Genomic DNA, 12,295 nt, shown 5'->3' with positions numbered 1-12,295 from the left:
ATAAATTTTTCTGCTATTGGGAATTTAGAAGGGCTATAAAAAGTTTTTAAGGTTTTAAATCAGTTTTATTTGAGAAGGTTCCTAAATCACATTTTGTTTATCTTCTAGTCCTTTTTTGGAGCCAAAGATGAACATATACTGTCATTTTATTGATCAGATGACAGATAAAAAGAATACTATTAACTGTGGGTACCTGGGTGTAGAGCTCGCAGATAGAAACTTTTAATCTGGAAAAACTGGAATAAGAGAATAGACCAGAACTTCTCACTTTGCTGAGATTGGAAATTGCTGGAATTGGAGACTAGGAAGTGTGTAAGAGTAATGGGGTGGGGGTGCGGTGTTCAGATGACTTTCACAGTGATTTGTCATTAGGCTAGAGCAGACACAGCCATTTATGCTTTCCACTGGAGTCAGCACTTAGGGAGCTGTAACTTCATGCTATAAATATGTCATTTCAATTTTGTTTTTGCAGGTGGTTCAGTGTCCAATATGTATGCCATGAATTTAGCTAGATACAAATATTGTCCTGATATTAAGGAAAAGGGGCTGTCTGGGTTGCCAAGATTAATCCTTTTCACATCTGCAGAGGTAAAAAATTATTTTTGATGTCCGATATAGATTTTCTAAGAATGCATTATTTAAGAGGGCTTGTTTGTTTGTAGACTCCTGATGTGCTTTTATCCTCTCCGTATGTGACTAATATGCCTAAATGTAACATCGTATTTCATTCCAAAAGAAATTCTGATGGGTTCGATATTGGCCACCCAATTTTGTACATCACCTTTATTTAAAATTTATAGTTTGTAACATTTTGTTTAGGAAAAGAGAAGATTTAATTCGAAAGTGCTGTCTCTTTCTGTGAATCTCTTCTTTGAGTATCTCATTTATTAGAACTTAGATGACTGATACTGATCTCGGCTATGTCTTCTACTCACATTTTCTTATAAAATGGATCGCTTTGAATGGCTAACCCAAGGGCTTTTCAAGAAGAAAGGGAGATATTCATTAATAGTGAACATATCACACACACACACAATTGGATAGTGCCACAGTCCTCTATCTCATTTTATTTTCCATCAAAGTAGAAGGTCTGATTGTGAATAGGGGCATTGATTTTGAAGTAGGCTACCTGGATTTATTTCGTTTTTACTACTTACTATCTGAGTGACTTTGGGTAAGTTGATTTACTCCTCTGTGCCTTAGTTTTCTGATTTATAAAAATGAGCATATCAGCTCTGGTATCTAACAAATGATCCTCAAACCAGTGGCATAGAACTATAACTATATATCATTGCTTACAAGTCTCGGGGTAGCTGGCAGCTCTGCTGCTCTCGCTGTGCTCCCTTACCTGGCTGGGGTTTGGCTGGCCAATGGCTGATCTAAGAGCAGCTTTGTTGGGATGACTCCAGCGAGTCCTCCCAGCGCCATTGTCTCTCACCCTCCAGCAAGTTAGTCCAGGTGTGCTGTTGTGTCGGTGATGCAGAGGAAAAAACGGCATGGAAACATGCCAGGATTCTTTGAGCCCTGGGCTCAGAACTGGTACATTGTCGTTTCTACTTCATTTTCTTGGCAAACTAAGTCACATTTAGGAACCCAAATCCAAGAAGCAGGAAAATATTCTCTCTGTTAAGGAGATTTGCTGCAAAGCCGTCTGCCAAAGGGTATGGGCACAGGGAGCAGTAAACAATTTGGGGCCGTTAATGCAACCCAGCAGCCACAAGAGCTTAGTAGTTACTGGTTAGTGGGTTGTTGCAGAGACTGAACGAGTTAATGCGTGTAAAGTCGCATCTGGCACGTGATACATTGACAAAAACATTAGCTATTAATATTATTAGGAGGAGAATGATCCAGCTATAATGACAGAATAGATCCCACAGCTTACATGCCATCTTATTAGGAAGATATTATTTTTTTCTTTTTCTATTTTTGTGTGATTCCAATGGGTGCCTCTCTCCATTCTACGACTGCTTCTGCCCCATATTCCTGGCTGGAAGAATTTAGCTTTGGTACCTTCTGAAACAACCCTACGTCTCTTGTCAAACATATGATACAGGGAAAATAGGAAAATTCTGTGTTATTTCCAGCTGGGCTTTTCTGTATTTGTTATTTTCTTTCAAGAAGAAAAAGTCACTTCATTATCATGAAAGGACAAATTGTGCACCAAGAGGTCAGCAGTGGAAGAAAACCTGGAGACTCCCATGTTTTCCTCCTGTCCTGTCTGACCTTTGCTCTGGTCAGTTCAGCACTAAATGCAAAGTTGGCATTGGGTGTTGGGAGGCACGTGGGAGACTCATCTAGGCTGAGATTCTTCACCCAGTCACCCCAAGGCCCTTCTTCATTAGGCATTCTTCCTGCAGCAAGAAAAGAATAGGAACACGGACATCTGGGAAAAATACTTGGCTGTTTGAATTTTATGGAGTAGAGTTTTCCTCTCTAGGTTCCGACCCTTGGTTTTTCAATTTGGGGAACCCAGGCATATCAGAAATGCAAAGCCCCTCCTGCATTCGAATTCCTAGTTACATGCCTAGGAAAGCTGGATATGATTAAAAAGGCCTATGCTATCAGCTCACTGCTTTCACTTTTGCCTTTTTCCTTCTTTATTTGACTTAAAACTTGCTAGAGGTCTTTTCTGGAATAATTGCCCTGGAAAGGGGGAAGATTCTATGAATGCCTAGAAAAAGGAAATGCCTGAGGAAAATCAGTAACACAGGTGTAGCTGGCAAATTGGGAGTGGAAAGAAATCGAACACTTACATGGTTGTGAAACCAACACTAAATATTTTTTTGAAATCTCTGATGGAGATATATATGCAAAAAGCCAGAAAACCAAGACTAGATGTGCGTTTTAGTTTGCTCAGGCTGCCATAACCAACTATCATAGATGGGGTAGCTAAAACAACAGATAATTATTTCTCTGGGAGCTCACTTCCTGCTTGTGGACCACTGTGTCCTCACCTGGCCTTTCCTCCGTTCGTGCTTGTGGGCAGAGTGAGAGCTCTCTGTCTTCCTCTTTTTCTAAGGACTCTAATCCCAGGAGAGTCTGACCCTCATGACCTAATGTGAACCTAACACCACCACACTGGGGCTAGAGATTACACAAAAGAATTTTACATAAAAATGCCAATCCCACAGAAAAATTCCATAACTTTGAACACACGCTATAATCTTGACTACATATTCTCAACCTCCACTCCCAACCAGATTCTGCTTTACAGCTCATTTCTGTCCCTGCTTTGCCAAAGAGAATCAGAATAGCATTTGCATTATTTTAATTCATACTTTATGACCACCTTCACCACTAAATAACCTATAAATAATAACTAAATAATAATTATTATTTAGTTAAAAACAAAGAATTAAATAAGGTTGTTTCCTAAATGGTCTTAAACCTTAATGTTAATCTTTTTGCTTTCCCTCCCTCCTATTGTTTTAGATCTTTGTCTATGGCCTTGGGGTTATTTTCCCATATCGTCCACTAGGTGGTTTTACTTTTTCGCTTCTTATGCTGCCCCACATTAACCAGGTTCATTACCTTGCACCATCAGATGCAGAATATATGTACCCACCACTGAATGTGTTTTTGCATATTTTGGGTTTCGACTATAATTCAACTGTAGATGGAGACCCGGAAAGTCATGACAGAGATCCTTTTACTGTCAGCTTATCCAAGGTAGCCCCTCTAGGCTAAATAGGAACCAAGAAGAAGGGGATTTTTTTTTTTTCAAAAAGTAATAAAAGTAAATAAATGTGTGGCTTAATTAGAAGTTAAGATGAATCCCTTGAATTTGTAGAAATCCTCAGTTTGTAATTCAAATCGTTTGGGGAAACAGTATAAAGTAGGGATCATTGTCTGCCACTAAGGAGTGAAGGGAGAAAAGAAACTCTTTTTGCTCCCAGGCCAGTGATCCGTTGTCCTCCGGCAGACGGAGGCTAGGGCGAGGTGAATGAGATGTCCAGGGTACATGTCTTTAGGTAATGCCTCCTTAAATTTTGTATCCAAAGTGCCTCATTCGCTCACCCTATTCCTGGCCCTGCTCTCTAGGCAAGACTGACCTGGACTTGGCTGCTATTGCAGGCATCTCCACAGGTCAGCGGGTGCTCTTAGGATGCCACGGAGGGCATGGAATAGTCCACCTGGACGTTGGCTCTGCTTCTTTAGAAACTGAACCAGCTGTGTGTTCTTGGAGAAGTCCCTGTAAATGCCTTTTCTTCATTCTCTAACATATAACATTCACAGACCTTGCTCTCCCTACCACCCAGAGCCAATATGAGTGTCAGACTAGTCATCACTAGAAGGAGTCCAAGTGTCCAGAACACAGTCTATGGGAGGGGAAAGCAGTGGCTCATTGAGAAATTTAAAGTCACAGAAATAATCCTTGCTGGAACCAGAAAGGAGAACATCAGTGCAATTCTGTCTTTCACGTAGGCACCTGCTGTTTTATCTTTATAGACGTGAACACCCATTGAGATTGTTGTGTCTCTTGCAGACAAATGAAACCTGGGGGGAGACTGGGTCTTAGAATGGCTGACTTATCTTCTGCCAGCAATGGGAGCAGCCACTGTTTGTTTCTAAATGCAGCTGTTACTTCTGAACTCTATCCATCTAGGTTTTTTCTTGAAACTACTCGGCGTATTGAAGCATTGCTCTCTCTTTTTTTCCCTTCCAGGCTTTTTTTCCTCTGATGCTTTCAGATCTTTAGACTTCAGTTTTACAGTCTGTTTTTAATCTGCCTCCTCTGCACTTGAGATTGATATTGGACTATACTTTGCCCTGAGGCACCCAAATATAGCTCCGCTGAAACTATCCTTATTCTGATTACCAGTGTTTTATTGAACAGATCTGTTGTTTGGGGATATTTTGCTGTTTCCCAGGGCAAAGCAATGTGATTTTCCTTACTGGCACATGTCAGTGGGGTAGGCTACTGTTTATCACTATGAAATCTATAGCCGTTTGGTTGCCAGGGCCCAAATCTTTGTTGGGAAATAACTGGCCTTAGCTATTTCACCTTAGCTATGGCAGACTGATGTAGCAAGTAGAGAATTAACTACGTTTTCGTGTACATTATTACTTCTATGCATTTGTTCTTGCAACATCCCAAATGAATGCATCCTTCAGGCATTTTGATCATGTCCTATTTGATATTTGGAAATTAATTACCTAGGATGGTTTTATTTTTCCTGATGGTGTTACTTCTGCATTTATTTTTACAGAGTTAAAAAAAAAAAAGAGCTTACAATAAAACTCTCTTGACAAAAGAAGAAAAAAATTACCACATTTGAGAGAATATATCAAGTTAAGTGTGAAGGCATGACTACTCTTTTAATGTATTCATACCTACAAATTAAATTACTAAGTTTTTTTTTGGTGCAATAATGTCCTTTAGCACCTTAATTTTTCTGGCATGAAAAAGAATTAATTGACCACCTGTCCACTCTAATGTATAAAGACTGACATCTCCAGTGTTTGAATGTTAATGATTTTATAGGCTTTATATAGTAGGGAAGAAAGGCCCAACAATCTAAAACATATACTCTTTCCAATAAGAAATTGACAAAGCCTAATTCCAGAGCCATTAGCCCCATTTATGCCAGGACTGCAGAAAGTAATGTGTCTATAAATTATTATTACTTTTGTTCTTTCGATTTTAGTCACATTCTCGTGTGTCTGATTTTAGTTTTACATTCAGTATTAAGCAAGATTCATCAAGTGTCTGATCAGTATTTATAACTCATTGTTCTTGAAAATAATGAAATTCTTCTGCGGTCTGTGATTAAAATTTTTGAGACAGAGTCTTGCTCACTCCTTAGAGGGTTTCGAGTTAGAAGTGGACCAGATTCTCTGCGCATTAATACCAAGTCTTATTAGTAGCATCAAAAGCAACTCCACTCAGTGTTATGGAAAACAGTAACCTCTAGTGACCAAGTTTGTTCCATATGCTAGGCTCTGTGCTAAGCCCTTTACGTATCTTGACCCATTTAATTCTGTGACAAAGATGAACTAGGCACTGGCATGCCCATTTTATAGATTAGCAAACAAAGGCTTGAGTAGTGCACATTTTTTTTTGTTTAAGATTCCATAGCTGTAACTGGGGAAACTTGGACTTAAATCCTGGTTTCTATGACCCCCAACCAAAGTCAGTTGTTCTCAACCACTAAGGAACTCAATTAAATTACCACTTTTTCTTTCTTTTATGAGATAATGTTCCAAAGATTGGGCTTGGCCATGTGACTTACACTCACTTAGATAATAAGCAATAATTTTTTTCATACTACATATTCATGTCCCTCTCTTCCCTCCTTGTCCTTTTAAATTTAGTGTCATTACTCCATGAAGAAGGCAGCCTCCTTTCTTGGGATCGGTACTGAGAATGTTTGCTTTGTGGAAACAGATGGAAGGTAATGGGGACAGGATCCGGAAGCCTGGTGGGCAGAGGAGGAAATTCATACTTTTTAAAAAGCAGTACTGGTGTCTGTGTACTACTAAACGTAACCAAATGTCTCAAATCTGTGTCTTATAGAGGTAAAATGATACCTGATGAACTGGAGAAGCAAATCTGGCAAGCCAGAAAAGAGGTGAGAGGGAAAAGAGAAGAAAGAGGGAAAGAAAATGTGTGCATGTGTCTGGGCATGAGGGAGAGAATGCCAGGGAGGGAATGCAAGCCACCAGACCTGTTCCTAGGTGTGGGACTGAGAATAGAGCATGTTAGCGTTAAAATAGGGTAACTCACTCACAGATGCTCTGTTTCCAGGTGCTTAGCTCTTCATGGTCTGTGTAGTTGCTCAGGTGTTTTCATCCCATTTGGCTGAAGCCTATTAAAAACACTGACATCACTGTATTCAGGATTCTTGCGTAGAATTAGCCTTAAAAGGTGAACCTAGCCTCTCCTGCAGGGTCCCTGCAGCCACTCTCCTACAGAACCCCTGACTGAGAGTTCTGCTGGCCAAACCGATTGTCTCTGGGTTGTATTCAGAGTGATTCCTGACTCTTGATCAACCTCTCTTCCCGGGTTGCTTCACCCAAATCCCATGTATAACTGTAGCGCTGTATTGGGCCTCAGTCTAGTATTTCAGCTCTGGCAGAACCTTCTCTCTGAGCTGCCAGAATGTACTAAAGCTGACGTGTCTGTTGGTGAGGAAAGCAAGGCACGGCCCTGGTGCTATATTCTAGTTAGGGCTGGCCCTGACACCTGCCTTTAGATGCGTTCTTGTCGTGGTGCCGGCCATCTTGTTTCTCAGACTCTAAGCCTGCTGGATTAGGGGCACCTACTTCACTGCCCCCTCCCATCTCACCACAGTCTTCGTTGCTGAAGGAACTTGAGACTACTCTCCTTTATGACAGGTAGCAACAAAGTCAGATGTGATTTCCGAAAAATGAAAAAGCCCAGCTTCAGAGCTGGGATCTGAGTATCTCTCCCCTCATAGGATTTCACACTCTTAAGGAATATTTTATTTTTAAGTTTAAGTTTTCATATTATCTTTCTGCCACTTTACTCTTTATATTTTAAAAATTTTTATAAAAATCACCTTATCCAGGGTATGCAGATTATTGTATTTGGTTTAAAATTCTGTACTTAAATTTTTTTGCCTTAATTGCAAATGTTTTGGTCTCAGGTGTGTCCTTTGATCTACATTTGTCTTTATTTTTTTTTAAAACATTCCGATGACAAGTGGATTCGATAGTTGTTTTATATAGATTATCAGATTTCTTTGATTCGGGTAACTTTCTAATTCAACCTTTTTGTTCTGCTGCGAACAACAGATATCAAATTCCAATTTTATCTTTTTTAAACCTAGTTTTATCTTTTTCTACAGAAGTTGCTTTTGTATGGTTCATATGATTCATTCATTCCTCCCTCCCTCTCCCTCTCTCTCCCTCTCTCTCCCTCCCTCCCTCCCTCCTTCCCTTCCTTCTTCCTTCCTTCCTTCCTTCCTTCCTTCCTCCCTCCCTCCTTCCCTTTCTTCCTTCCTTCCTTTCTCTCTCCCTCCCTCCCTCCCTTCTTCCCTTCCTTCCTCCTTCCTTCCTTCCTTCCTTCCTTCCTTCCTTCCTTCCTTCCTTCCTTCCTTCCTTCCTCTCTCCCTCCCTCCCTCCCTCCCTGCCTCCCTTCCTTCTTTCCTTCTTTCCGTCCTTCCTTCCTTCTCTCTCTCTGTCATTCTCTCTCTCTCTTCTTTCTTATTTGAATCTTGAACTTTCCATTATGGAAAATTTGAAATACATCCAACGCTAATATAATGAGCATTTATGTGCACTTCATTCAATTTTAACAGCCATTAGCTTATATTTCATTCTGGTGCATCTATACCTTATCCCCTTCCACCACCGCAAGATTAGTTTGAAGCAAACCCCACACATCATATCATTTGATCTGTAAACAGCTCAATAAATCTGTAAAAATTATGTATTTTTAAAGCAATACCATTATAAGAAATAATAACTTCTTAATATCATCATATATCTACTATACATTAAAATTTTTCTCATTACTTTAAAAAAAATACTTGGCTCGTTTGAATAAGTGTTTATACAAGGTCTGTCTCTCTGTTGCTTTTGGTCGATTCATCACATAAAGTTTTTCTTGTCTATAGCTTCCCCCTTTTCCTTTTTTTTTTTTTTTTTTTTTTTAACTCCTGCAGTTGATCTGTTGAAGAAACCAAGTTCATTGCCCTGGTAGTTTTCCAAATTATGAATTTTGTAGATTACAACAAGAATTTGAAACTATAACCTCCCCCCTTCTTCTGTACTGCCCATCTGTTCTCTTTATTTCCTATAACTTGGTAGCTAGATCTTGAGACTAGATCAGATTCAGATCGGAATTTTTAACAGGAGGGATTCATGGATAAAGTTTGTCCTTCCATCAGGAGACGTCTCCTGTCTCTGTGGCAACACCGACTGGTGGGTTCCGATATTGTCAGTCTGTTGTCACAGAGCTCTGCGTCAGCCTCTCACCTCATGGATTTGGCTGCCATTGGCTAGACCCACTACTACATTAGGTGACGTTCTAATTTATTCTCTCACTCCTCCTTCGTTTATTGGCAGGCATACTACTATGACGAAAATGTTCTCTCATCCCTATTTGGTTTCCCTAAGGACACAGTTTGCACAAGGCAGAGCAGGATAAGTGTTTTCTTCTTTCCCCTTATTTGCTAATGTTCAGAAGAATGGGCTGATTGCCTAGCATTCCCTAATGACAGCCCAAACCTTTTCTTTCTTTTCTTAGTATTATTAAGAACTCATGTTCTAGCATATTTGATGGGTTTTATTCCACTGCAGTCATTATTTTCATTGTGTAACTTTGTGTTTATTTTGACAATTAAAGTACATAAAACTGACATATTCTAAAGTTGAGAACTTGAAAAGAGAAGTTTTTAGAAAGTTAAAATTGCTTTAGGCACATTTAAAAGTAGGGCATTGGAATGAGAGTTGGTGTTTCTGCTCAGTTTTCTTTCAAATTAGTTAACACTGGAGCTTCGATACACTAAGGACAAACCTTGCATCCAGTCTGAGATAATAATATAGCTGACGACTATTTTATTTTTTGCAGTAGCTTCAGATCTAGTTGTTTTGTTTCATGCTTTTAACTTGGATTGTTTCAGATGTAGAAAATAGTATACCAGCTTTTTTTTTTTTTTTGCTGCTGAGATTCAATTCCCTGGCCAACCGCAATCCATTAAAAATCTGTTGAGCAGTGACCTTTACTTGATGCCGTTACAAAGATGGCGAAAACCACAGAGGCCTCAGAAGCTCTAAAGTGCTTATGAAAAGATAAAACTAGTATAACCACTGAATATTTGAAAGTATTTTTGTGTGTAACTGTTTGAAATGACAAACTTTCTTAGAGACTACAGCTCATTGGCAGCATGCCATCAATACTGTTTCCATTGGATTTTCTCATTAATCACATGAGATATGTGAAAGGGGAAAAAAAATCTGGAAGGTTAACTCCAGATTGCAAAAGTTTAATTTCTGGGTCTGATATTTATAGCTAGATTGTTAAAAAGGTGAGGAAAAGTCATTAATAAGCTATAATAGCTTGCATAGTTGTTTTCTCACAACTGTCAGGATGTCATATCGTTTATGAGGAAAGCTCAACTGTTAAAGACACCTTAAATCTAGGAGTAGATTCTATGTGTCACAACGATCTTCCCAAATGGCAAATAAATTCATTGCGTGCCATCATTTTGATTCATGTGCATCTCAGTTTTGAGATGTGGACCAAGTGGCCTTGCTCTGTCTCTGTCCCATTGAGAAATAATATTTCTGCCAGTGGTCAGGTAAATTGGAGCGAGTCTGCTTCAAGGGAAACGACCCCTGACGTTAAAAGGGGACATAACCATATAGCCGCTATGGAAAACAGTCCGGAGGTTTCTCAAAAAAGTTAAAAATGGATATACTTTTTGACCCAGTAATTGCACTTCTAGGTATTTATCCAAAGAAAACCAAAACATTAATTTGTAAAGATCTATGCACCCCTGTGTTCACTGCAGCACAATTTATAATAGCTGAGATATGGAAGCAATATAAATGCATCAACAGATGACTGGACAAAGAAATTCATATATACAATGGAATATTACTCGGCCATTAAAAAAATGAAATCCTACCATTGCAATGACTTGGATGGACCTAGAGGTTACTTTGCTTAGTGAAATAAGTCAGACAGAGAAAGATAAATACCATATGATTTCATTTACATGTGGAATCTAAGGAACAAAAAGAACTAATCAAAAACAGACTCACAAATATAGTGGACAATTTGGTAGTGGACAGCAAGGCAAGGGGTGGGGGCTGGGAGAATGGGGTGAAGGGTTAAAAAAGTACAAATTAGTAGTTGATAGTTGATCACAGGGGTGAGGAGCACGGCAGAGGGAATGCAGTTAGCATTTATATGGTGGCTAGGCGGAGGGCCAGGGGAGGGAGGGAGCAATTGGGGGAATTGTTTTATGAGCTGTATAGATGTCTAACCAATGTACTGTATACTTGAAGCTAATTTAAATCAATAAATTTTTAAAAAATAAAGAGCAAATTTGAAAAAGGGGGACATAACCATATTTTACAAGAACAACTGCACCTCAGGATAAAAATGAGGAAAAAATGACTCCATCCTAAATGGAGATAAAAATTAATTTGATAGGCAGTAAATGTCCTTGTCCCTTATTCCTCGGGTACTCTAGAATCTTAGGTTTCTTGTTGCTTCCCCCTCTCCTACCTTTGTCAGAAAGGCACTTCCTCAGCCAGCAGCACATCTCTGCTGACATGCTAGCATGGGTCTGTTCAACCTCACGGGCCCTCCTCTACCTGGTTGCCTTGAAATCCCTTATGGGGCCACATTGCTGGCTAGCTTGGATGGAATTACCATTTTCCTCTTCAAATGTCCGCACATTCTCCCTTTTCTCTCCATTTCCCGCTGGCACCTGTTCACTCTACAAGATTCCGCCATCAGCTATACAAGGAGAAAAAAATTTGACAGGAGTGACTCAAGTTCTCCCTTCTAGCATATCCTAACAGACTTCTCTGTCGCAGCACCTATTTTGGAGAGAGTATCCCCATTGAGGTTACTCCATCCCTCTGACACCAGATTTGTACCCGAGCACATTTTTTGTTTTATAACTGCACTTACTTCACAAGGGAACAAACAGTTAGGCCTGTGTGGTTTGTCCCTGGAGCTGATTGTTTGTCTTCCAAATGCATGTGTTTTTATTTTGGAGAAGGGTAACCCTGCTGGCACCAGGAGGTCCTGATGACTCTCCCCAAGAAGGAGGTAGAAATCACGCAGAATGGCAGTTTGCCAACGTGGATGAGGCTCTTCACTTTCTATCTGGGAAATATAAGAACAGAAAATACTACAGAAAGAGAGAATAAAAATAGGATCATACCAAATTGGGACAAAGGACTAGTGTTGTCACAGCATTTCCTCAGTTTCCTTAATCTATTTATAAGAAGAGGCTATATAATGGAGAAGTTTAAAAACATTCACTGAATTAATGATTATTTCCAAAGAAATGAATTTATGGATATATATATATCACCTTTACGTTTGCCAACCTATTACAGGACAAATTTAGAAGTGATGTTGACAATTCTTATGTGTGGGTCCTTCTCACAGGGAGCAGCACCATTTCTTGTCTGCGCCACCTCTGGTACAACGGTATTGGGGGCGTTTGATCCTCTGGAGGAAATAGCAGACGTCTGTGAGAGGCATGGCCTTTGGCTTCACGTGGATGTAAGTTCATCTGTATGCACATATCTGTGTAACTTCCTAGTCTTTTTGCAGCTTTGGTGGGAAGGATTTTTGTGAAAT

At 39.6% G+C, this 12,295-nt stretch overlaps 1 protein-coding gene across 7 annotated transcripts in view; it reads left to right on the top strand.

Annotated features, from left to right (window-relative positions):
* GADL1 (glutamate decarboxylase like 1) overlaps window positions 1-12,295 on the top strand; it is a 226,625-nt gene that overhangs the window by 112,593 nt on the left and 101,737 nt on the right. For all 7 annotated transcript variants that reach the window (XM_016140785.2, XM_016140781.2, XM_016140784.2 and 4 more), the window contains 4 exons: window positions 473-588; window positions 6,316-6,395; window positions 6,518-6,572; window positions 12,101-12,217. In XM_016140785.2, the coding sequence (XP_015996271.2) occupies window positions 473-588; window positions 6,316-6,395; window positions 6,518-6,572; window positions 12,101-12,217 (368 nt within the window). The remainder of the gene's footprint in view (window positions 1-472; window positions 589-6,315; window positions 6,396-6,517; window positions 6,573-12,100; window positions 12,218-12,295) is intronic.

The sequence above is a fragment of the Rousettus aegyptiacus genome, unplaced genomic scaffold (genome assembly GCF_014176215.1).
Source record: "Rousettus aegyptiacus isolate mRouAeg1 unplaced genomic scaffold, mRouAeg1.p scaffold_m13_p_4, whole genome shotgun sequence".
NCBI lineage: Eukaryota > Metazoa > Chordata > Mammalia > Chiroptera > Pteropodidae > Rousettus > Rousettus aegyptiacus.
The sequence above is the reverse complement of the archived record's forward strand: the minus strand, read 5'-3'. Positions and strand labels throughout refer to the sequence as shown.